Here is a 27,928-nt window from a genome sequence, read left to right as displayed (position 1 = left end):
GGTCCCTTTGGTCCCTTGTGCCAATTTGATTTTGGGACTGATCAGAAAAACAAAATCGCCAACAGACGGCTATCTTAGATTTAGACTTTGAATGTTTGTTATCACTATGGCATAGATCTTTCACAAATTTCAAGTATAGGGTTCTTTAGGTCCCTAGTTGTGTCTGAGTTTTGGACTGAACAAAAAAAAAATGGCTGACAGGCAGCCATCTTGGATTTGGCCCAGTAAAGATTGTTATTGCTCTTTCTGAAGATGTACTGAATGGATATCTCTCAAATTCCATACGTATGTTCCCTCTTGTATCCTCATATGTTTAATATTGGCATTTTTAAATAAGCACAATTCGAACAAAGCAAAATCTTCATCAGTATACAGGAATGATGGTTTAACTGTTTCACCTGTGACCACTTGCTCTCCATTTCTACAATCAAATCAGTGAAGTAAAAGAAAATTTTGATTTGGATATGAATTTTGTTTTATTGCACATAGGGATGAGCGTTTGTTTAAGAAACAAACAAATGCTGGTCAAGAACAAAAAGACAATACAACAAACTAAGAAGGCAAATTGTGGAAACAAATCCACAATTTAAGCAAATGATTATATTGTACTTCCTTGTTTATATACCTCGGAAGTTTACCTTCACAATCAGCCTTAACAAAACAGTACTGGAAACGTATAACACAAGGTACTTCCAATTTCAATTTTCCATGAAGCAAAAAATCGAAAACAACTCATCAAAATGTAACTGAAGTTCTAGAGGGACAAATTTAAGCTTTACATTTCTTACAGCAATTCCATGTCATTAAGATGGCAATAAGTACTGTATTTATGCAACAAACTTCTGTCCGGTAATCAGCTCACCCACATCTAATGCATTGCTGTTAGCGATACCAATAAACAGTATCTATCATTGCCCAGTACAAAATTTTATCTTATTCCTAAAATTAAGGGGAATAGAAATATGATTTTAGCAAGTCTTTTACAAAATCTGAACTGAAATTGACATTCTATTTTGCAGATTAGCCAATGATAAGACAGATTCCTGTTAGACGAAAGATAACAATTACTACACAAACATGCTATCAAATTTGATGCTTAATGTAAAAGGGGAATTAACTCTACACTATGACAGGTTTAACACAGAATTTCAGAGCAAAAAGCAAGTACGTGGCATTTCTTGCACGTTGCATAGCCTGGGGGTATCACTCAATGGAAGGGATAAACACAAAATACAAACATGTTCTTTAAGTGATTTCCATTGTTTGGGTCTCTCCATCATAATCATAGGAGAAACCATGAATTGATTAATAAGCCATATGCAATTGGAACATTGCAATTAAACTAATAAATCAAACATCACCAAGGAATTCTGACATTTTCTTGTTTTCTAAAGAGCTGAAATCAATACAGTTAAACAAACTTAACTCAGAAAATGCACATTTTGAAAAGGTCTGATAATGTATTTAAGTTTTATTTTTTTTAATGTTTATCTTATGTTAAAATTTTAACTCTAATAAAAATCATCAAATGTTGTACCTCAACAACATATCTCTTTCAATAAGTGTGATTTTAGCAGATTAATATTTACAATATGACCAGGAGTAAGGTCAGTTAAACAATGTGATATGAGATTGGAGGAGTATACAATTATCCCACAACCCGTAATAAATAAAACTAATTCAGAAAACGGTAACCATCAACAATTTATAAGTAAAATATATGTGGATACATGTTTAAGATATTTCATATACATAATTAAAACATGCATCAAATTTAATTCATTTGTGGGTTAACTAAAGTCGCAGGTTACTACAAATTAACAATTTTAATCTTAAATATATACTTTGTATATTGTACACTATTTACACGCTGTAGAAATGTTGAAATCTGAAACTTGCAAGTTTATTTTGATTTTACCTTAAATATTCAACAGAGAATAGAAACAGAAAAAACTAAGAAATCTACAAAGAGAATACAGTTTTGTATCACCTTCCACACTTCAATGAAATGAAGACTGTTCTGAATTCTCTCTTGTAACTAGTACACATTCTGTACATCATTCAAAAAGCTCTGAAGCTGATAAGGTATAAAACTTCTAGGAGACTTTTATTGAATGTGGGTAAATTTACCATGCAAATTTTATTCAAATCTTATCTCTCCAAAGTACCTTGGTATATCCTCTAGGAGCGAAATTCTACTAGCTGACAATGAGTGATTACGAAGCAAGTCTACCAGTAAATACTATCAGTTATTTCCAAAGTTCCAATATTTCATTCCTTATCATGGAAGTCTATGTTTGAAATATATTCTGGATCTTTACAGAAGTAAGTCCTCTCTCCTGTAGTTTTCACTTGAACTGTTTTTATAGCTGATTATTCTAATTGGTCCATTTGCTATTTCACATCTTTGGTAAATTGTGATTACGCTGTGTACATAAAAATCTATTACTCAAAAAAAAAAAAAAAGATTCCAAATTTCGTTTCATAGGCTGATGAATGTATAAAAATGTCAAAATGTAATCATGTTCATAACAAGTGTATTGCAATGGGGAAAGACAATACAGAAGTTGGAACTGACATATAAACAACATTTAAGTCTCTTGTTTGTTTAAATCACATTGGTCTAAATATAGACTGAACACTGTTAACAAGTCTGAAAAATTATTGCTGATGATGCAAATATAAAATAAAAAGTTGGCACCTTTTCCTTTTTTTGCATAAATAAGAATGGTCCCATTTCATATTTTCTATTGATATGAGACGTAAGAAATACTGGCGTTTCACTTCAAGGCATTGTTCTGACATATAACACTCCACCACAACCCCTTAAATATCTATAAGCATAGTCAACATTTAAAAAAAATAAACAACCTCTTTGGGAGGAAGCAAGAGACATCCTGGAAAGCAATCAAAACTTAACATTCCAAATTTCTGAAATCAGACGAAATTTCGTTCTGTATAGCACTTGTATTAAATCCAATGATTAACATCAGCACACTAAATACCATAAAAATCTTCATTTTCTTCTTTGCCAACAACGATCATCAATAGTACAAAGATCCCCTTTCATACCATATCTAAGTAACCTGATGATGAAGATCAACACGAAAATAAATCACGAAAAAAAAGTACGAAAGGGAAATTACAAATTAACACGACTGAGGACACGGATCTAATGAAAATGTGTTTGTTGTTGTAAGTCAATGAAGGCTATCAGGTTGACCCATTGGTGTAAGTAAGACACGTCTCCAGCTTACTGGCTTGCTCGGGGGACAGACTCTTGGCAATAGCTTGGAAATCATTTGGGAACTGCTTGTGAATCATCTTGACCATCTGTACCAGCAAAGACTGTGTTTCTGGAAATACAATGTGATAAGTACAGAATCACCATAGTGATCTATATCTGCTTGGTTTTATGATGTCTAGTCGCAGGATTTCTGCCATTCAAGTTATCTCTACATAGAATAAAACACAAGATTAAACCAAATTCTTTTTTTCTCTAAAAATCTTGACAACTGGACCAAAATGTACCTCCTAACTTCAGGAACAGAGATAATCATAGGTCCTAACAATACATGTGTTTGTTGGTATTTTTATTAAACAGTGACATACACCGGTGATTCTATTGCCCTGCACAGGTGTGATACACGATATGTATGGTACTCTGCAGTGCTGTATAAAATGATCTACTAACACGAACAAACACACTGATCATAAAATGTCTCCTACCAGTGCTTGCGAGCTATTACACTTTCTAAGTGTGAAATTTGATGAGAATCCTTCAAGGAATGAAACCTCTTGAGTACTGACAATGACATTCTAAAAAATAGTAACAGTGACTTTGACCTTGATCCAACAACCCTAAAACTTGAACTTGAAGATATTTTAATTGTAAGCATGTGAGGTTCGATGAAGATCCTGTTAGGAATGAAGCCACTAAAACATGATTTTTTAAAGAAAAAAGTAACTGTGACCTTTGACCCAAAAACCCTGATACTCAAACTTGTCCAAGATATTACGGTTGTTTGAAAGTATGTGAAGTTTGATAAAAATCCTGTTAGGAATGAAGCCACTAGCTGATAATTTTCTGGAAATAGTAATGGTGACCTTGACCTAACAACACTGGAACTTATCTTGTTAAAGATATTATGGGCATTTGCAAGTGTATGAGGTTGGTGCAAAAAGTCACAAGGACTTAAGCCACTAGAGAGTGCTGACAAACTTTGGTGTTACATACGTACAAAATGGAGAGAAAAACTATAGTCGCCATTCCTCTCTCCCCCTAAACAGGTTTCAACAGTAGAGAATCAATATATCTTATAAAAGAAATGTCTAATTTTTCTTCTTCATACTCACCATCTTTTAATCCTTCAGAACCCAAAACTTGTGAAGCAACTTCAAGTAACTTTGGAGTTTGCTTTAAAATCTGCAATGAGTAAAAATTATTATTCTAAAATAAAATCCTAATTTTCATCTAAGAAATAGACATGGCCTCTTCAATTTTTATATCTTAAACACTCCTGATATAAATCTGAGAAACACTGACTGTAGGAAAAGTTTTGATGAGATATGATGTTAGTTGAGAAACAAGACTGTTTCAGCTTAAGTTGATAACCAAACAGTGCATTTGGAACTGACCTCTTCATCGCAACTACTGTAGAGTTCAATCAGACATTTATATACAGTTTCGTTCTCTTCAAAGTCCTCTTTCAGGGGCAGACATTGCATGACAACTGGAACAACCTGTCAATCAAAACCAAAAACTGAAGTTAGTATAAACTCTCAGCTGAGGCTCATTCATAGTCAAGAACATGACAGTATGCTAATGGGTGACGATATGTGTAAAATTTCTTCTAAATCTGCTGATTATTAGCAGTAACCTGTAAAATATGGAGTCTCACACTATTATACTGCTCATAACACTTTTAGAAACACACCTAATGGATGAATTGTCCAAAGGCTGTTACTTGTGACTTTAACAATCACCCGAAGTTCTATACTGTAGTTGTATATGAAACATGTCCGAAATCAACAAAGTATGGTATCTTTTCAACTTCATTGATTTCACGATTGAAACACATTCATGGAAGTAAACTGTTCTAAATTAAGACAGTCATTATAAACAATCATTATAGTATACCATAACATAGTCTGTATCAGTTAGTAAAAGTGAAAATAAAGCTGGTTTACAGCAAGTGACGTGTCTTCAGAACTTGGTGATATCATATTTTTCTGCATAGGTTGCTAATTAATTTTAATCCAATACAGTTATGTTCTTGCTTAGCCAGTTGCCCAGCAGTGTATCCCTAAAGGCTAAATCAAACTTCCTATGAAAAATGAACTGTAGTACTAAGAAGCAGTTTCTAAAATATTTCTGCCTCCTGACCAATTTTCCAGCAACTCTATTCAATCTTGACCAAGACATACCTGTGACATAGGAACGCCAGCTTTATTTGTCATGATCATCCGACAGGTGGCAGCACAAATGTTGTCATGCAGGCGTGGACTATCCCCTTTACTAAGAGCTTCAAACAAACACTTCAGGATATCAGGATACTGGCTGATCAATGATGAAGGACATAATTACACTGATTTTTTTAATATTAAGTTGAACGATTGAACGGTCTTTTTTCTAATATTCTTTCATCTCGATCTAAAACATGGCATGAACAATTTAGACCTGTATCCAACATATATTGTAAGTTTCCAGGAGATGTGTCTTGTAGCTCTTGAGAAACAACAATAATTAGAGTACAGAAATACGTCAGGAAGGGCCTTGCATTGTGTAAGACCAGCATATTACATTAATGTAATTTTTTTTATTTATTACCTTATAGATTAAATATTTGCCTGTGAAATATGCATAAATATTTCATATTTGGCCTTCACCTTATACTTGGTGACCTTGACCTACAGTTTGGTGATTTCTTTCATTTAAACTAAATATGCATCATTATATCATAACTAATCATGTACAAGTAAATTAATTCAAATTTGACCTTTATTTGTAACCTGTGACAAAATTATTTTTGTATTTACAGTGACCAGGACCTTTGATCTAAGGACACAAAAGTCAATCCTATCCAATTCCTTCAAAGGCAAATGGCAAAATCTGATATTTCGTGTAATGATGGCAGGATAAAAACTGCCAAAATATTCACAAAGCACTAGTCATATGAATCCGATATATACAAAAGGATACGAGAATAACTTCTCCCCACTTGTAGCTATAAGGACACCAACAGCAAATATAGAGTTACTAGACACTTCTTCATCTTCATCCTTAACCATCTTCATGAACAGCGGGTACAAGGTGTCTGTGAAGGGTAGAATTGCAGGTCCACAGGCCTGTACGATCTCTGCCAGGGTCCCTACAGCAAACGACTTCTCCGACACAGCACTTTTCTCCTTCTGTTATAAAGGGATTTGTAGAAGGAACAACTATATAACTAACTTTCACTTAGTTCTGAAAACAAACTCAATTATATTTACAATTACAATATACAGGAAGTCCATCACATTCCATCAAAAACAAATGGGGTAACGTGTCTTTCCAAATGGAACAGACACAACATTACTAATAGCCTGTTTTAGTTTCCTGAGAAACACAATCTGCCCGGAGTAGGGTTGGGTATGTAAATGAGCAATATGATTATAATATAATTTCCTAACATTACATACAGTAAGGGCATGGCTATGGACAAGTATCTATTAAGTCAGGAGGCTAATTGGTCGGATTCATTCCTTGGTCCACTCACCAGTCGTTTTAAGAGGTCAGTGAGAAAGCTGGAGAAGAAAGGTAGGAAGACCTCTCCGCCGAGAAGTTTAGCCATCAGAGGCAGGACATCACCAGCAGACTCTATCAGCATCCCATCAAACTCAGCCTCCTCATCTTCACCATCCTCATCTTCATCTTGATCTTGACAGGCCAGCTACAATGTAGATATCAAACCAACAGAAATTGATCCATTTGAACTTTGTTTTTCATCAGGAAAAATTTCAAACTTCTTCTATGACTTTCAATCTTTTTACCCCAAGTCAGCACCAAAGGTGTCAAAACTATTGTTTAAGTACAAACTCAGAGGGTATTTTGAGGCATCTTTCACACAAGTTTCATTTTTCAAAAAGATCCAATATAACCTTTGACCTGTTAACCTTGACAACTTAACATCCAACAGCCTTGACTTATAAATATCAAACTCTTATCAAGTGTAGAAATCGATAAATATTCAGATATATTATGCAAATGTGACTTCATGTTGGGACATCAGATATTTTTTCTGCAACAGTTTATTTATCACAGACAGCTAAAAATGACCTTTGACCCTTTAACCTTTACCAGTAAGCACCAAAATCTTATCAAACTTTGAACTTGATGGCACAGTATGATGCGATAGTTTGAATATGGACTAAATCCTGGGTCATGAAATATTCTGTAAACAAGTCACATTTTTTCTGAAATGGCCGTTGATCATTCAAACTTTATCAAAGACAATTAAAATCTAATCAGGTTTACTAACCAATAATCCAATAAATGTGAGTAAATCTGCTGAGCAGTTCATGAGATAGGAACACAGACACACAAAGTGATTTCCATGTACCCATCCATGTTACACAGTAAGGAGTATAATCAAGAATCTCCCATCTGAGAAACGTTTAGAGATGCCACTCAAAAGAACACCTTTCTGTTCCACTATCTATCAGCATTTTAAAATGAGAAGTAGGTTTTACTCTTTACAACAAAACCTAGCAACTCCATCATTTAACCACTAATGATCTGGATGAAAATAACATTACCAACTTTATGTTTAAGTCACCTTGTGAGTGAAGACCTCCTTCATTTTGGAGAGAATGGCATCCGCAGCTCCCTGGACCTGTAACACTGGCTGACCAATCTTTTCCAGCATCTCTGACAATGTGTCAATGACGGTCATCACAATTTCACGATCAAACTCCGTCTGTATCAGCTCCAGGTACTTTACCACAACAGTGTTCAACATGGCAGACAAGGCTGGAAATGCAATTATCTAATCTTCAACTTCCACAATATGCATAGAGGATGAATTAGGAAAATGCATGACTAGTACCCTAATTTTGACACATGCTCTTTAGGTAAGTTAGTATGCAGCTGCAAGTCCTTTTTGTACAAAGAGTGGACAGATTATATGATGAATGATCTGCTTAATACAAGAGGCCCAATGAGCCTGCATCACTAACCTGGTCTTCAATGTTCATCAAAAACAGAATCGGTGTTAATATCACAAATATATTGACATGTACATCATTTGAATTCGAAGTGAGCACATTCAATCAATTTTAACCTATTTCCACAACAAACAGATTCTACTACTCCACCCTAAACAGTGAGTTATAGGTACGGTATTTTCAAGATTATAAATCGCATTGGTATTAATGCTGCAGAGCCAATTTTTAAAGATTTTTTTAGATTTGATCCACGTATTAGCCACACTCCAATATAAGCTGCTCCCTTTCTTACTAAATGGTAACCATTCTGTTGACCAAAGTTTGTTGATATAAACAGACAACAGAAGGCAATTTATCAAACATTTTTTAAAAGTTTGCAAATGATTTATGCACAAAGCATCCTTCACTTTATTCTGATTATTCAAAGCACATAAAATAGAAAGTATCAAACTGGTTTGGCTTGGGGCTTTCAAAGATAGTTTATGCACATATATTGGGCCTGATGTTATGTACAGCTTACTAAACAATCTCTCCATCAGTACTGCTAAATATTAATGAAGGCCCTTGCATGCTGATAAAATTCTTACATTTATATTTAAACTTCCGCTATGCCTCCTTGTTATTGCTGTAATGTAACTGCGAAAGTCAGGAAGATATCATTGTGATTCATATTAATGATTAATTAAATCCATAAGAACTTTATTTTTATCTTCAAATCATGCATTGTTTGATTACAAGTGACGGTTCTTCATGATCACTCACAAACAGGTATTATGCAGGTACCAATAAGAATGCTTTACCGTCTTGTACTAGTATTCATTTTGTTTTATCATTCTGCTGATTTGTTTTATACAAGCTGCATACCAGACTCAGGAAGAAAAAAGTTGTGGCTTATAATCCAGAAAATATAATAACTGCAAATTCTTTTTCTTCCTGAAATTTGTTTGGCTTTGACCTAGAAACACCTTTCCATCAAATAGCCTGCCTCTCTGGCTTTTGTTTTACAAGAAGACATTTAAAGGTTTTAACAAATCTGACTCCTGTAACTTAGAATATGGGTCAAGGTCATTTCCTTTCACCAACTTTGTCAGGCTTCATCCTAGGGATCTATCAGCCCAATACCATGCTTCTGCACCTTTTGGTCAGTCAAAAGTTGACGCCTGTGGCCATGAATATGGGTCTGTTGGTATTTGAGAAGTTGTTTGAATAGAAAAGTTTGCCAATCGGGCATGTGAGCTAGAAAGTTACATAGCTAAATCTCTATGACAGCAAAACTTGAGATAAATTGTTGTAGACCCCTCATCTTTTATCTTTACCTAAAGGCTAACGAAACCCAGGGTGACATTATTTCCAATATCTTACGAACATATTGTTCGAAAACAATTAAAATAAGTCAAGCAAGTCTCTAGGTTACAGTGCATGTGGTCCTGTATCAAATGTTGCATTATTGTATTGCGTGACAATATCTTCCGGGGAAAGCTTGAAACAGGAAAATCTTGTGCACAGTAGTGTTGTGACATTGAATTACAATGCTTGTCATACCAGCAGGTAGTCTTCATAGAAACACATCATTTCCCAATATTCTGATGAATTTCTGATAGCATTAACCAATGGCATGGCTGACTGAAGTTCAGAGTGGTCAGGCCATTACAATGATTATGCAAGGTCAGAGGCAAATACAGGCTGCCAGACATTTTGGTGTCTAAATTTGCACTATAGAACGTCTTGTTAGACATCTAAGGGAAACTAGGCAAGTTGTTGACAGACCCAGGTCTGGACGTCCATGCGTGATGTAACAACATCAGGACAGGTTTATTTGTCTGGGCCATTTGCGCCATCGGCACCTTACTGCCACTGAATCTGCCCTTCATACCATAGGTACTCATCATAACTGTTCTATCCTTGCAAAAACTGTAAGGAAACGATCGCAGGAAGTTGGTCTGTGGGCATGTCACCTGTTTGTAGGTCTCCGCCTTGCCGCTGCTAGTCACTAGCATCATATGGCTTGGGTGGCATCACATACCCCCAGAATATTCCCATTGAGGCAGTGGAGGCGGGTCTTGTTTACTGATGAATCCCGGCAGACGTTCAACGTTGTGTAAACCGACATCATTGAGAACGTTTTGCCGACTGCTGCGTAGTAGAGACGAATAGGTTTTGGGGTTGATCGGTTATGGTGTGGGGAGGAATCTCACATGGAGTTAAATCACCGCTGGTTGTGGTAGTGGGTAATTTAACTGCCACTAGGTACAGAGATGAGATTCATGTTGTCCCATTATTGCAGCAAAACAACCTCACATTCCAGCAGGATAATGCTCGGCCCCATGTAGTGAGGATCTGTCACAACTTTCTCACTAACAAAAATATCCATCCGCCATACAGCCCCGACCTATTCCTTATTGAACACTTGTGGGACCAGCTGTTTAGACAGGTTCGATGGCACCAGCCTCTCCCTGTTACTCTGGCCGAACTGAGAGCAGCTCTCTCGGAAGAATGGGCCAACATCCCAATGAGGAGGATAAACTCATTCACTAACTCCATGCCTAGGAGAATTAAGGCTGTGGAGAGAGCGAATGGGGGACATGTCTGGTATTGACTAGTCAGCTCCAATCAATCCATTTCAAATTCAGATTACTCTTCAGAGTTTTCTTTCCATTCAATTACTCCTAAATCACTTACCAGACACAAATTGTTGATTTTGCAGTTTGTTCTGTATGGATTAATCTGTACTCTTACTTTAAAATATTTATCATTATACACGACATCTTGCCTAGAATCATCTTCAAGGTTTACCTTGTGTTTCTTTATCCCTTGAGTATATTTTCTTACGTATCAATATTCTAGATTTGATAACATTAGTACACATTTCCGAACAATCTTCCTTCACCAGACAATATATTTTTAAAATGGTTTAGTACGTTTATTTCTATTATCCTTTGATAAACAAAACATCTTTCCTGACTTTGAGTTTGAGGTATTGTATGGTACTTTTCCTTATCACAGCAACAATAATGACAGTTGCTACATACCTGCATTAGTTTCTAGCGTTGGAGAGTCTGTATTGGCCTTGTGGACACAGATACACATCTGACCCAGAGCTGCAGAGGCAGTACGCTTGACCCCTAGGGCAGGATAGTCCATCATGTCCAAAACTTCCTTGAAACTCATCTCCAGGTAGGGGAAGAACACTGCTCTGTAATATAGGTCACCAGTCATCAGTGTTGTAATGTGTGTGACGTCGTTATTGTCAAAAAATATAAACAACAGGAGAAGATCATGATACACTCGTCAAACAGTGATATGTGCACACTAGATTTTAAAATTTGCAAGAAAAATTGCATAGAGAATTTTGTTTAAGTAAACGGATATGGAAATAAAAGTCTGGAAATCAACACCAAGGAAAGTTAACAGAGGGACATTGCCAGGAATACTGTAATGAAAACACTGTCTGGTTAAAAGCCCATCTTCATCCACTACAATGGTACAATTTCCCTGATAATAAGCCCACCTAATATTTAGTCTGAGATCATGCTGGCCCATGGGCTTATTACAGGAAAAATACAACAAAAAATTATCGAGCAATAAGCCCACCAGCATAAACCAATGATCTCAATTACCAGCCAAGAAATACAATTTAAATGTCCTGTAATAAGCCCACCCTTAAAGTTTGACTCAAGAGGTTATATGTTGGCCTATGAGGTCCTGTAATAAGCATGTCTCGTGACTTTCACTTAGGAGGTTATATGTTGGCCTATGAGGTCCTGTAATAACCATGTCTCGTGACTTTCACTTAGGAGGTTATGTGTTGGCTCCTGGGTTTGTTTCAGAATATGTACAGTACAATAAGTGCATGTACAGACATTCACCTACCCTGAATTGGCAGCCAGCTCCCCTAGAGCACAGCATGTGTCCTCTTTCTCATCAACAAAGGCATTCTCTACACTGATCCTGTCAACAGCAATGAAAAGATCAATTCCTTCACAAGACCTTGGCACTCAGTAGTGCAGAAAATCAACTACACCAACATTAAATATTCTAGTCAAGAAACATTTTAAAATATTAACTTAATATTAACAATATGAAATATTAAACAACAATGGTGACACGACTAAAATTAACTTCTAGGAGTCAATCAAGGTTGTTACGGGTCTCATTGTAGGAGGAAAGAGTAGTGCCTAAAAAAATCAACATGGGTTGACAGTCGACCACACCCACTTTTACATTGGTTTAGGAGGCATCAGGTCAATTTGATGAAGGTGTGTTCTGAACAACTAGATGACACAAAGAATCTCAATTATTGGTACACTGTAGAATCAGATATTTTTAGGAGTGTTTAAATGTCAGTCTCATGCTTTTTTGTTGGCACTTAACTTTGTGGGAAAACCTTCAAAATCCACAAAAATCCTTGTCAATTTTTACCTGTTTATCATTTTGTTGACAAATAAATTTGTGAATTAAGATAAAGCCTGAATTCAACAAAATTAAATCATCAATGAAAATAAATTATTTGACAGCCAGCTCGATAACCAGAAATATGTAACATTATACTGGACACATACTCTGATTAAGTTCAAGTAAATGTGGAAGAGAATATTGACAAGTCAAAACAAACTCCAATTTACCCCTCTATATGCTGATGGTCATCTTCATCATCATCTTCCTGAGAAATGTCTTCTTCCTCTCCAAAATCCTCCTCGTTAAAAATACTCATTTGTTCTTCTGCTAATGCCACATGTGCCTGCAATAAGAAGCAAATTTCTGATGAAGCTGAAAATGAGGGATATTTGCATGAAACAGTGAAGTGATAAACACAAGGACAATGGTCACAAAGTTTGCTGGATTCTTACAGACTGAAATCAGAGGACTTTTTATGCATCTTTCTAATTTGTAAAGATTTCTTCCTACAACATATTTTAGCTAAAAGAATTTGTCTATCTGTTTGCTAGGTTTCTTTGCCAATGAACAGCCAGAGACATTGAGGCGAGATCTTCTTGTATAGCTGGTGGCGACCTCACTGAACAAGGTAAAGAAGGCGCATCACAAGATATCCAGAGAAATTAGGGTAAAGTGTCTTGCCCAAGGACACAACCACATCTGACCACACTGGTCAGTTTCTCAGCTTCCTGAGAAATGCAAACAGTCATAGGTAGGGAGTGTTGACCCACACAAGTCCAATCATCAAAGCTCTATTGACTGAGCTATTGGAGCCTCTCCATTTAAAAAGAAAGGAATATTGAGTGGAGTACAATAATAAAATAATAGATGAAAATTGTATCACTTTTGTATTTAAGGTGTTTCAAAAAAATATACATATTTCAAATTCATTTATCTTACAACAACCACAAAACCTCGCATCAACTTGTTTAAATCATTCTTGTTGACTCTTTTGAAAGTGCAGAGGTTCTAATAGCAGAAAAAAAATCTTGTTGAACTGTTAAATCCCTATCTTTTCAAGTATGGTCTGGGACTTGAACACTGAAAGCAAAAGTCAAATGTTTACCTTAACACCTTCTGTAGACTTTAGAGAGCCAATCATATGTGTAATGAGATTTTCTAGGTAAGGACCAATGTCACCTTTCATGATGGAGGAAAGTGATGCAAACAACCCGTACCTGTCAACAGTACAAATAATTACAAAACCATTCACGTGTGATTGAAAAGAGGATTTTAATCATCTGTTTTCTAATATCTTCCTAAATAACACTAGATAAACAGGAAGAAATCCAAAGCCTTCTTGTAAATTTTGGCCCACAAAAAAGTCTTCTTGTAAATTTTGTAAAGTCAAAAATGTGTCAGAAGTTTCAATAGTTTTCTGTCTTTAAAACAATACACTTTAAAACATCAACATCTTGCTCAAAAAATACTTTAATGTAAATTCACCAGTCTCAACAATTATTGTTTGGAGAAGATTGATACAAACACAAAGCCTAACCAAACTGTCTATTGCTTTATGTCCCATCCGATTCATGCTAGGGATATAGATCTTACTTACACACATCTACGAAGGTCAGGATCATCCACAGTATGTAGGAGATTCAAGCCAAGCTGGGCACACTCTTTAGTGAGTGGGAGAAAGGTCTCCAATCCGACTCCCCGAGCCAACAATCCGAGGGTGTCTGTACAAAATTAATAATATATAACTTTAATTTTTGAAACCTAACTGCCATTGTGTCTAGTAGAAATTTGTATCTTTATGGAAATCTTGAATCAATCTGAAGCCTTACATTGCTCTTTCCAAAATCTCTTGACGTTACAAAAAAACAAAACAAAAATTCATGAATTTTTCTTTTTTTGTTTGCAAAATCTCATCTTTAACCATGAAAAAAATATGTATCAAAGAAGGGAGCCTGGGCAGCAATAAACCAACTAACACTTTCGTCTATTTACATTTTACCATACGTTTGGAACAACATTTTCCTTTCCTTCAGACACTGCCAAAAACTAATTAACCGCTATGGAAATATTATGTAATGTGAACACTATTTAACTGTGATGGAATGTTGAGTACTAGTTAACCATGATGGAACTATTATCTGATTGTTATCTGATAACTTTCATATATTCATAGATAGGACACAATTTTATAACAGTTGAAATCAATAGTACTACAGATTAACTGAACCCGCAATTGTATTACGTCATAATCAGCATTGTACTTGTTTTTTAGGGAGCCACATATTTAAGTACATTAGGGGCATGAAAACATTAAAGGTTCGTCCTGATGAATCCTGAGAGGACGAAACCGGTCAACGAACACCTAATAAAAATTGAAGACCATACACTCCTGAGCTGTTGTGATTGATATATTTTACTTGATTGTATCAAAGAAATATACATAACCTACATGGTTTTGTACAGTAAAAGATCATAAAAATACGTCTTACCTAATGTTTGTTTCTGTAGATTTCTCATCTCCTCATCATCTCCTGCCATAAGGTAGATCTTGAACTGTTCGATGATAACAGGAAAGTAGGGCTTCATACCTTCCTTAGCAGCATTGACTGAACAGAATGTGGATCAGTGAATAATACAAGGCCTACACTGATTAAAGTAAAGCCAGAAACAATTCTTAGTCTGTTTCGCAAAACTTAACCATGGTGTATAAGGACAGGGATCACAAACAATTATCACAGCATATTATAATATAATCTATCTCCCAAAAGTTATCCATGACATATAAGGACAGGGATCATAAGCAATTCTCCGAGCATATTATAATATAGTCTGTTTTGTAAAAATTGTTGTGCTTGTAGAAATCATAAAAGAACAAGAGATCCCAGAGGGATCTTGGCGCCCACCATTTGAGGATCTGTTTTCAGTTCTTGAAGATTTGTTTATTTTTTTTGTTTGTTACAGGTGTTGTAAATGTTCATGAACTGGTCTTCATTGAATGTACTCAATGATGGCACAAGATATTTTTATTAAGCACCTATTAGCAAATATCATTTGAAAAAGATCCAAAAGTATTATTAGATAGCAGTCAGTTACAGGTGGATAATGGACAATATGCTTGTGCTGTATTACTGTTGACATCCAAGATGGCTGCCTGTGGGCCACCTTGATTTCAAATCAGTCCAAAAAGGTACAATGCACAACTAGGGACCAAGGGAAACCAATATCTATGAAATATCAGAAGGATCCATCCAGTACTTCCACAGATATAGCAGTAACAAGATTTTACTCTCAAAATCCAAGATGGCTGCCTGTCAGCCATCTTGATTTCCGATCAGTCCAAAAAGGTATAATGCACAACTAGGGACCAAGGGGAACCTGCATATGAAATTTGAGAAAGATCCATCAGTACTTTCCAAGAAATAGCAGTAACAAACTTTTACATTCAAAATCCAAGATGGCCACCTGTCTGCCATCTTGAATTCGAATCAGTCCAAAAAAGGTACAATGCACAACTAGGGACTAAGGGGAAACTGTATATGAAATTTGAGAAAGATCCATCCAGTACTTTCCAAGAAATAGCAGTAACAAACTTTTACTTCCAAAATCCAAGATGGCTGCCTGTCGGCCATCTTGAATTCGAATCAGTCCAAAAAAGGTACAATGCACAACTAGGGACCAAGGGGAAACTGCATATGAAATTTGAGAAAGATCCATCCAGTACTTTCTCAGAAATAGCGGTAACAAACTTTTACTTCCAAAATACAAGATGGCCACCTGTCGGCCATCTTGAAATCGAATCAGTCCAGAATAGGTACAATGCACAACTAGGGACCAAGGGGAAACTGCATATGAAATTTGAGAAAGATCCATCCAGTACTTTTCCAGAAATAGCAGTAACAAACCTTTACTTCCAAAATCCAAGATGGCCACCTGTTGGCCATCTTGAATGCGAATCGGTTCAAAAAAGGTACAATGCACAACTAGGGACCAAGGGGAACCTGCATATGAAATTTGAGAAAGATCCATCCAGTACTTTTCCAGAAATAGCGGTAACAAGAATTGTTTACAGACGGACGGACGCCTAGACGGACGACGGACCACGGACGCAGGGCGATTTGAATAACCCACCATCTATTAGATGGTGGGCTAAAAAAGCCATCATAAGTGGGTAGGGCCTAAAGCTCTTCACTTTCCTCAAAATATTGATGCAGATAATCTTTTAACACTTTAAACATTCTTATTTACGAAGAGCTCAGTTTTTCATTATTTTCAATGGGAAAAGAAAAAAAGTCACCTTGAAAGTACACTTATAGAGAAAACCATTTTTGGCTTTATGACTTCTGCTTGAAATGTATATTCTTTTACTACAAGACTTTAGTAAAACAATTCAAATTTGAACCATCACAAGTTGTTGGATCACTAAAGCAGCTAGTGAGCTGTGGTTACAGAACATTATCACCAATAAGTTTAATAACTTGCTACCACAGACCTGTTGCTCCTAGAGCACTTATTGCCAGCTCCTTGGGTCTGTTGGTAGGCGAGGTCTTCAGGACATTAATCAAGTGCTCCATTAGTGTGGACAAGTAGGGCAGAATGTCTTTACCTACAATGATACACATTGTGAAGACAGGTGAAACCAATATACATTGTTCAAACAGGTAAGGAATGATATCTACACATACCAGGTATAATAGACATATATGGTAGAATGTCTTTATCTACAGTAATATACACTGTTCAGACAGGTGTTTCACTTGCTTCAATGATGAAATTATTTTTCATGAATGAGAAAATTGTTCCAACAGAAAATCTTTTTCCAAATCAATTTCTTTTTTCACCCATTGCATGTGCATATTAATGAGAAAATGATTTCTTATTTATGTAACATCTGTAAGAAACATTTCACATTTGAATAGTTTCTTTCTCTCAATCCATCACAGTTTTAACAATAAAAACAATTAAGGCTATTCCAGTCAAACATCTTTCCCACTAATGAACTCCAGGTTTTGTTTAGAGGTACCACCCATAGAGTTTAACTGATAACTTGATAAGGTGAAATAGTGTTTTATTTTGGAGTCCTGGTATCAAATAGATGTTTTCACAGGAAAAGGCCTTAGAGAGAATACATACTATCTCGAAATAATTTGTGATGTCCATTTGTTTCTTAATTTGGGTTTAAAATGAGATCTTGTGAATTTTCCAGTGGTTAGTTATTGATTTTCAGTGACCAATTAAAATAATATTAAAGCTATTTTAAGATTATGGTTTATGTCGTATATTTGAAGCAGAGAACTCAAAACTAACCAAGATTTTCGCAGAACATCTCCAAAGCATAGTAACTTTTGGTGAGGCCCTTGGGGTTTTTATCAGCTTCCTGCGTTGCTCGACCAAGGTATTGGAAAAGAAGTGGAAGTAACTCTGAGGCAAACTTGCTAATATCAGGCTGAAAAATTAAAAAAAAAACAGGAACTGCAATATACTACATAGTCTGTCTCTGATTTGGGTGACATTGACAACAATTTTCTGAAATGGATGTGCCTTCCATGAAAAATATTATGATCTGTTTATGAAGTCAAAAGATTCCTTCAGCAGTTTTGAATATGAAAGTATATGGCACATATTGTTAAAAGCAGGTTTAGCATTACAAGCATATATATATCAAAACATCAAAAGTCTTTAATATTAAAACCATACAAAGCACTGACAGATCAAAACTGCAAAGCTGTAAAAAGGTTGATTTTTTTCCTTCACAAATTGTAAATTTTGGTAAAAAATACATTTATAGATCATTCTTTTCAAGAAGCCTGGAAATAGGTGTAACTACATTTTGATTTAGATACATTTGGTATAATGCACTAACTCAGGAATCAGCGTAGAATTTAAATTCACCTGTAGATGCTCCGAAAATTGTCCCAGAGCAAAGAGAGCAGAGTTCCTGACCTGCTGATCTGGATCATTTAAACCCTTGACAACACATTGAAGTACAGCCTGCAAGTGTCTGAAATATTCAAGGTCAAAACTGAACTTGACTCTGATCTAACAGACATGAATATTGATACCCATATTTAATTTGAGTACAGTTTTCATTAAGTAATTCAACATATTTTTTAACATTAAACCTGCCAAATGATTAAAAATTTATTCAGCTGAATGAATTATACAATGTATTATTTTATCTGTTTATGAAATGGAAGTACAATGTATTTCAGGATAGACATGTCAGGAAAAATTATTATTGTAGCATTTTGCCTTGAAATATCAGGACATGAAATGAGAGCATAGAAATATATTGATCACAAAACAGTCTTGGTTTAAACCAAGTAATATGTCAAAATCATAAATTTCATACAATGCAATAAACACTATTGTAAAACAATTGAAGTAACATTCTGTGACTCTGTCTTATAACTGAAAATAAGTACATGCAGATGTTAACCATTGTAAATGGACGGGTAATTTTATTATAAATATGAGCTAGAAGTTAGCTATATCTGATGCTACCATACAAGTAATTTGCATTTTTTTATATGCATCAAATAATTTGATAACACACCTGCCTGGATGCTTGCAGAAATATTTTGGAAACTTTTTTTTATAAATTTGAAATGAAATTGTTACTTTTACAAGAACCTCTATCAGCTTGATCCAAGTATGACAAACGCTGTATGCCAGGGGTCGAGGGTTCCATCCTGAAGAAAGGCATACTACACCTTTCACATTACAATTCTATGAACAGATCAGTACATACACAAACACATATGATGGTCACAAACATATATATACTTATTGGTAATGTAGTCAGCACAGCCCTCGACAACCACAGCCAGAGCGAGATACGCAGCACGCCGATGCGATGGTGTCTCACTCAAAATGGCAGGCTCAACTATTGTCATCTACGGTAACATAACAGGTCAAAATAAGATTAATTTTTCCCAAGAAATATATATATCATCACAAATAATTTTACATTTGTCTTGCCATAAGGATTTGAGAATTACAAGAAAATTCAAGGGGATGGAGAACTGCTTATTGGAAGATGTTGAAAAAACTTTGCCCTGGTAGAACTTACAAGGGGGTGGATGATAATCTGACATGGACATTATGTAAAATTAATGCAGTAATTCGTACCTAATACCTCCATTTTGCATGATCTGAAGATAAATTAAATAATCTGCAATTATTTGATTCTTTGAAATACTGGTATTAAGGAGCCAACATTGAGAGTTTTAGATCAATCTGGCTTAGTTGTATATAAGAATATTTTCTTGTCAATATCATGTATGTTTTTTTTATCGTTTTGGAGACTAAACTCAATTATAATATGCTTTGTGAATACTACCCCACTTACCAGATTTGGAATGAGTTTGTCAGGGGGAAGGTGGAGAGCCATGGTGTCAATCACCTGTCAAAGTAATAAAGAAACTTCAGTCAAGATCGAAACTTTAATAAAAATTACAGAATCTAAGAGAAAATTCCAGATAATGCTGTCTTTCCCACATGTCAGATTTAGATGGTGGAGGAAAACAAAGTTTTCTGAGAAATAACATCAACCTGTCGCCAGTACCTTGCAACTGTCCCATGTTGACATTGAATCAGCAACCTAGAGGTGGAGGGCTAGTGATAAAGATGGTCAAACGCCTTAACCACTCAGCCACTGCAGCCCCTTTTGCCCCAGATAACAATACATAAAGAGTTGTTAAAATTATGCTTACCTCAGGACCATAAACAGAAGGCTTCTGTGCTTCAACTTCATCTACGTCTTCGTCTTCCTCGTCATCCTCTGACCCAGCACACATCACAGGGAAAATAACATTCAACACTGGGTTTACTAATTTCTGTTTCAGAAAAGCCTAGAGAAAAACAACATTCAACACTGGATTAACTAATTTCTGTTCCAGAAAAGTATGATGGAAAACAACACTTAACATATGGTTTCCAAATTCCATTTCAGAAAAGCCTAGCGGTAAAGAACTTTTAACTTGATGTTTACTAACTCCTGCTTCATGAAAGCCTATTCTAAAACATAAATTATTCACACATTCCAGACTATACGAGGTAAAGTTCTACTGTAATTCTGCAAACAATCTTAAAAGTAATATAACCTAAATGCCTGTTGTATCGCGTTACAAGCCTATTCAAAATTATTTTCAAGAGCATACATGTTTCTAAAGTCATTTGAAGAAACATCTGGAGAGAATTAGTAGGTATGCATTATAGTCCATCATCTCTCAAGTAGGCACCAGATTATTTCTACAAATAGTTTGATAAAGTTACCTTCTTTTTGAGCTTGACAAATGAAGCTATAAAGGACATGGCTTTCACACGCACACTATCACCTAGGGCAGCTGTTCCAGCAACCTGAAGCATCGATCAAAAAAAAGATGTCTCTCTTCAAATCAACATTAACCTAAAATATACATGTCTATGAGCTAACACTTGTTCTTCAGCCCAAAGCAGAGTGTGGGGTTATTACGGGACAATGAAAGAGTACCTGTTGATAATTCTGCTGAAAAACAGTACTGATACTTGTTGTATTCATTAGTACTTATAGTATTTATAGACAGAGTGTAGGATTGGCTTAACATAGCAAGGTAGGACATAGTCATACCTACTGAAGAGAAATTATTACAGTTCAACCTGATTTTAAGGCCACCTTTATGCCAATGCCATTTGTCTTAAAAGGCTACTTTTTGGTTCCCTGTGTAACGTAATTCATAGTCACTGAGCCTCTATATAAAAGATCACCTGTGTATAAAGGCCATCTTTCTCTGCTCCACTGAGTGGCCTTTAAAGACAGTTTAATTATTTCAAAGGCCATCTATGTTGCAGATCACATTTCTGAACACCTAACTGTAGTTATTTCCCTGCTTCCCATGCTTGTTAAAGAGACTGCTTGGTGTAAAGGAGCCTTTGAAAACTTTCCAAAGAGGGTATATGAATTCAAGTTTGACCATTATATATGTAAAGAATGTCACAATCCATAGTATAACATGTAAAATGTTTTACAATTTCATGAATTTATAAATCAGTAAATGGCACAAGAACCAGTTCTGCTACTACAGGACAGCAAAATGGAATTTCAAATGAAAAAGATCAGCAAAGGGATTTGCTTTAGTAACATTAAAGTAGATAAGCCTGAAAAATTAGCCATCATCTTCCTAGGTGAACTTCTGATGTACTACTCACCTCCAGACAGAAGTCAACAACAGTCTTCATGTAAGGCACAATGATGTTCACTTCACACTCCAGCATCTCATCAAACACTTCCAGTACTTCGCACGCTTTCTCCTGCAAGTACACAAGTACTGAATCACACTGAACTTTGAACTCTACTATACAAATACTTGAGCAGAAGGGTAAATGGTGGTAGGTTAGCTTGTGTTGGCATAGATAGCATTTGATATCTACAGATGACTAGGAACAATACGGATGTCCAAAAGGTCCTATGACCAACAGAACAGGAAAATAATGAAATGAAATAGAAAGCAGTCACATTTGGGAAAAGCTTATAGAATGGCAATTAACGATCAGTACAGTGTATAACTAACCTCATCTTGTGGTATAAGTAGTTTGGCAAACTCTAAAATCCTTGGAATCATACCCTGCACATATTTCTGTAAACAGAATGTTTTACTTTAGTATATTATTTAGGATAATTCTCCACGTTATCACACAACAAAAGGTAAACAAACACTTTGCCAATTATGTTATGTTAAAGTTTTTAATTCATATTTATATATATATAGTTTTAACAAAAGAAGTCTGTATATATTTCAGATTTTTTCTTTTTAGTGAATAGTGCAAAATACAAATTTACTTCAAGGTAGGAAATGGTATCTAAACATATTCATTATGAAATCAAATCTTTACACCTAAGCTGATATTTTTTCATCAGCTATAATTTGTGATTTTGCCTCATCCTTCAACAATTCTGATAGATCCTTTGTTAATTAACATGACAATACAATATTCAACAAAACCTTTTTGTTAAAAGGAACAAAAAAGACAGATTCAAGAATTTATAAGATTTTTCTGACAAATGAAATTATAGGAAATACAAAATTCCAAAAACAACAATGAAAAAACATAACTTAAAAACAAAAGTATATTCAAAACTTGGGCTTTTTACTCTGTCAACACTGCCAAGCTGTAAGAAACAATCTACGCTTTAACACTGGTTTTTCTTTTATCTCAATATAAAAATATTGATTATCAGAATGTTCCATGGTTGATAGAATTGAATTAAAAGACAGGTCATTTGAAAGGAAATAAAACCTAGCAATAAACATAATATTCAAACCAGACATGATAGGTACAGCAGAAGTCAATCAAATGTTTGAAATAAATCCGGTTATACCAATATTACTTTTAAATTTTTGAGTTTTTTTTTTCTGTTGGAATGCAAATAAACATTCTTCCTTGAAGTTGTTCAATTTAGTTCCTGATGTGTCAAACATATACAAATATATTCTTTTTTCTTTAAAATATACATTCAATAATTTTCATTGGAACGAAAAAAAAATTTCTGAAAGTTACAAATGATCCCTCATGTCAGATGGTACTCAAATCTTACCTTCTCATCTTCTCCAATGAAGAAGATCAGCTCTGCAATTGTTCTGCAAACAGTTCACATTAATCAACTTCAGAAACACAAGCTACATCTATTCTATGAAACTGACAAAGAAAGTTCCTGATTAATATATGCATACACTTTGCAACACTATTTGAGATCAAAATCTTTTATTTGTGGATGTATTTCATCATGCAAAATGGTTCAAAATATATCACCTCCGACTAGTGATGGGATGATGATCAGATATAATTGATTATCTAATTGTTTAACTTATCTGAAGCCAGAATTGATTGTAATTTTTTATAACTGATCTTAGGTAGCTCAATGTTATCTTGTTTTTTAAGCCTCCCCCCAAAAAAAATTATATTATGCATAATAAAGATGCCAACTGCCAGTAATTTTCATTCTTATGCAAATTCTAGGTGTAAAGTATTTTAGGCCAAAGTTACAAAAATGGAAATTATTACTGCCATTGAGAACATATTCACTTTCTATGAACAACGAACATACAATCAGTCAATTATGTAATTGATTAACCAATTTTAACCAATAATTGATTATGATTTTAACCAATTTGCAATCACTACCTCTGACTTGAAGAATGGTGGACTTATTACAATATATAAAAGATGTGGGTAAGTATATTACTAGATATAGCCAGAATGAAAAAGTACAAAGTGTCACTAGCAAAGTCATGTTCACTACTGATATCATATGTCAAGTCAAAGAGGACTGTCATAATTTTAACCTTAGTGTGACATTACCTGATGGAGTAGTAAGGGACAAGTAGACTCTCTGAATCATTAATGATTACAGTCATCATCTGTAGCAGACTAGCCAAGTGAGGCTTCATCTGTTCTCCAGCTCCGGAGGCCACAGAATGAAGTACAAACACGCCAGTCTATTAAAAATAAAGTTTTACATCAACACCACCAAATAAGAGTATGATCGTCATAGCCAAACAAGGGACGTAATTTAACATTTACGATTTCTTTTGTTCTGAATGCATTTCATATTTAAATATGTGCAAATAATTTTAGTTGGCAAATCAGATGCATTTCACTCTGATGAAGACTTGGAATAACTTACTTGATTATCAATATTCAAATTAGAAATTAATAGGAAATATGGACAAAAATGACTCTTTATCAAATCACTTTTATTGAAGCTCTGAAGTGACATGAGAATGTGATAATGACCTCCCTCTCAGCAACGGTTTGACTTTTACAGGAGACACTGAGAAACTGCAGCAGTTGTGGCCAGCTGTTTTTTGGCAGGTCATGTTTGGCTACCACTGCCACCACTTGGGCTATAGAGTTCCTCACACTCTTCCTGTTGATATATCATATAACAATGGTAAAATAAAATTCCTGTACATAAATTGATATTTGTATCATAATATTTTCATCATATTCACATGTACTGTATTTTCTGGGTTATAAGCAGCCCTGGTATTTAAGCCACAGAGCCATTCTTTAACATCTTTTTCATTTGATCCACATATTGATTGTACCGGAATATAAGTTGACCCCTTTCTTACGATGTGGTAATAGTTATGTTGACCAAAGTTTATTGATATAACAGACAAAGGAAGACATCAAAATTGTCAATGAAACATTTAATATAAGTTTGCAAATGAATTATAAACAGATAATCCTTTATTTCATTGATTTGTGTTTCAAAAACGTTTAATAACAATTGTCACACTTGTTTGGCTTGGGAGCCTCAAAAGATTGTCTCTGCAAATATATAGGACCTGACATTACACTTGGTATCTTAACAATATCACCTTCCGTATCTATACTGTCAAGTATAAGAAAAGGCACTTGCATGCTAAAAAAATTCTTATAGTCCCATTTTATTTCTTGTAAGTTACATGAAGTCATTCTTATGGTAAACAAGCATGGCAGTTGTTCTTGAATTTGACCCATAACCTGATGACCCATCAATTCCAGAATGCAATAGGCTATGTGTAAATTTCTGCTGCCGAAGCAACCACTAAAGTTCAGAAGATATTATTGTGATTTATATTAAAATATATGATTAATTAACTACCAAGAATATCATTTTCATTTTAATCTTAAAATTATTTTGTATACAATTGTAAATGACAGTTCTAGATGTTCCGTTTCAGTCACAAACATGTGTTGGACAGGTACTCATAAAAAAATTGGTACTGTCTTGTACTGGTGTACCGGTACATTTAATTTTTTTTTCACCCCCCCCCCCCCCCACTTTTTTTTTTTTTTTTTTTTACATTCTCCTGATTTTTTTTCATCCACTTATAAACCCCACTAGTATATAAGCTGCATGCCAAATCGCTAAGAAAAAAAGCTGTGACTTATAACCAGAAAATATAGTATAACATGCATGCCACATTTAATTCAGTCAAATAGTGGCATGGTTCAGAATATACACATGATTCATGATGTTTATTCAATTATGGGGGCAGCTGTACCTCCCCATCTAAATTTTTACTTTTCTTTCAGATCACTTTGGATTTTCCCAGTCACCTTCAAAATTCTGGCCCTTAGCATCACTGATTAGTCCTAGTAGGAGGACACTGCTGTATGATGCAGTTTAATTCATTGTTTGGCTATACTTTAACTAACTCTAAATTATTTAAAGGTGCTATTTACTTGCGGTCTTTTGTATAATCTATAACATCCCACCCAATTAATTGATTTGTAGATAACCAATGATTACTTGCTAGCTATTGTGATAAGTAGCAGACAGGAAAACCTACTTGATGAAAATTCTACAGTTAATTGTCATCAATATTTCAGCAATGCAATGAATAACAAACTTTGAAGTAAATCTTCCCCATTTTTCAGTTGCCATGGCAATTGAATGACCAATTTGAGTCTTACTCAACATTTTGATATACCCTAGCATAATACTTACTCTGGCTCTTGTACAAGTATCTGTAAGATGTTGTCACGAATACTGGAAGAGATTATTTTGATTTATAATGATATGAAAATGGTAAACCAAACACATAACAAGGCCTAAAACACTGAGATTTCAATACCACAGATTATATTCTTATCAATGAAAACAATACTACAAAAAATATTCTCTACAAATTAAAACACTTTCCTTATTATCTCTCATCTATTGTATTAATTTGAATTATCAACATCAATAATCCAACTGATACATAAACCAAACAACAGATGTTACAAACAGACAAAAACTCACAGAAGATACACTGCATAACAATTGCATTATTGATACATGTATTACTTCATTTTCAAAACAGAAATAAAGAAAATTTGAAAATAGGACATGAAATTTTCCATTTATCTTGACGTAACTTTTCATTACTTTCCCTAAAACCTGGATTTTATCTTCAGTACGACTATGCTTCATATTGATATTGTCATCACAACATCTCACTTACTTATTTATAATATTTTCTGGCAAAGCACGATATTGTCTCCCTTTCTGGATTTTTCTTCTCAGAAGAACAGCTGCAAACTGGCGAACCTGGAGTGAAGGAGTCTTTTTATTACCAGATTAAACTGATGTAAACTTTGCGGTGAAATTTCTGACAGATAGCTGTTCCCACAAGCAACTTTTTACTTTAATAACTATAATGATCCAAGTTGGAAGGTCTAGATCAACCATGTGATTTGATCTATAGCAACTACTGTTTCAAAGTTCAGACCAATGATGCTGTCTTGAATGGACAATTTTCCAAGTACATGGCTATTATATGAAAGATAAAATATTTACCTGAGGTACTTGTGAAGATCCTAAGACCTGACAAAGTCCTGGGACAACATTGGGATCCTTAAACAATTCCTTCAGTTGCTGTGTTGCCTAAAAAGTTAAAATATACAAAATAACATATACAATTATATATCAAAACATAGCTTTCAATAACAGCTTTTCATTTTCTGGACCGGGAACACTATGAAAATCAACTGACATTTTTCTTTTGACTGCAAAAATCATATTTTTTAAAATCTTGATGCAATTTTGAAATTCACCACTTATGCCAACGGTTTTGTTAAATATATAAGTTATAAATATATATCATGCCAATACGTAAAATGGTTCAAGTTGAACGGTAACAGACATTTCTGCAATGCTTGTAAATAATTTGAGGGGTTTCCATTAACACATGTTCTATATATGCAATGTCTAACGGTTGAAAGTTAACTGGTCTATAATAGGTACTTAAATGATATATCTAACAGGCATCTGGAATAAGTTACTAATTTCGCATCTGTTGGAATCCTTTTCAGCTGATTTTAGCTGCAATCGCGTCAATATTTAATACAAATCGCATATATACGCATCTACGTTCAAACTATATAATATTTTTATCAATTCACGACAAAATATATATAAAACAAAACATGGTAGATGATTGGAAGTAAATGAAATATATTTTTTCCGATTTAGAACCATAATTTCCCGCGTTTTTTTCGTTCTCGAAATGCCGTCGACACGTGGGAACGATGCGTCATAGCATTTAGAATAAAACATGACGAGTTCACACCGATCAAGACACATAATGTTGTTGAGTTAGCATTCGTGAAGAGTCAGTGTATATTATAATTACCAGCTGAATTGTGTTATTGTCTGGAACAAGAAGTTTTCCGAGTGTTTCTTCCAAGTTGGAGGCCATTTTCGTCTTTCGCCTTTTGTGGTTTCAAAAAGTGGAGAGTTCTTTTATAGCACATTTTCGAAAACTATTTTTATCAGAAATGTTTTGATTTTTTTTACTTAATAAAAGCTTATAAT

At 34.7% G+C, this 27,928-nt stretch overlaps 1 protein-coding gene across 1 annotated transcript; it reads right to left on the bottom strand.

Moving 5' to 3' along the window:
• Positions 1-466: 466 nt before the first annotated feature.
• On the bottom strand, positions 467-27,812 carry LOC132560400 (importin-4-like). The gene is made up of 29 exons (XM_060225066.1): positions 27,747-27,812; positions 26,912-26,998; positions 26,577-26,662; positions 26,078-26,119; positions 24,373-24,505; positions 23,938-24,074; positions 23,174-23,216; positions 22,149-22,214; positions 21,787-21,888; positions 20,875-20,958; positions 20,313-20,450; positions 19,949-20,002; positions 19,384-19,493; positions 18,490-18,598; positions 17,905-18,043; positions 17,090-17,203; positions 15,090-15,206; positions 14,198-14,321; positions 13,706-13,817; positions 12,828-12,943; positions 12,076-12,153; positions 11,235-11,398; positions 7,818-8,011; positions 6,759-6,932; positions 6,203-6,411; positions 5,428-5,560; positions 4,639-4,743; positions 4,357-4,426; positions 467-3,356 (listed from the first exon to the last, which is right to left on the bottom strand). The coding sequence occupies exons 1-29, from the start codon at positions 27,810-27,812 to the stop codon at positions 3,214-3,216; spliced, it is 3,249 nt and encodes a 1,082-aa protein (XP_060081049.1). The 3' UTR covers positions 467-3,213.
• Between the last annotated feature and the right edge of the window lie 116 nt (positions 27,813-27,928).

The sequence above is a fragment of the Ylistrum balloti genome, unplaced genomic scaffold, assembly GCF_031769215.1.
Source record: "Ylistrum balloti isolate Yb309-2 unplaced genomic scaffold, AGI_CSIRO_Ybal_v1 Utg371058, whole genome shotgun sequence".
In the NCBI taxonomy this organism is placed as follows: domain Eukaryota; kingdom Metazoa; phylum Mollusca; class Bivalvia; order Pectinida; family Pectinidae; genus Ylistrum; species Ylistrum balloti.
Note: the sequence above shows the minus strand (reverse complement) of the source record. Positions and strands in the feature narration are given on the sequence as shown.

Excerpts from the sequence above, each read along its gene's own strand:
- LOC132560400 (XM_060225066.1), bottom strand. The coding sequence starts at position 27,812 with ATGGCCTCCAACTTGGAAGAAACACTCGGAAAACTTCTTGTTCCAGAC. Across the intron at positions 26,999-27,746 it reads ACAATAACACAATTCAGCTG|GCAACACAGCAACTGAAGGA; the intron begins GTAATTATAATA and ends TTAACTTTTTAG. Across the intron at positions 12,944-13,705 it reads AGTCTACAGAAGGTGTTAAG|GCACATGTGGCATTAGCAGA; the intron begins GTAAACATTTGA and ends TTCTTATTGCAG.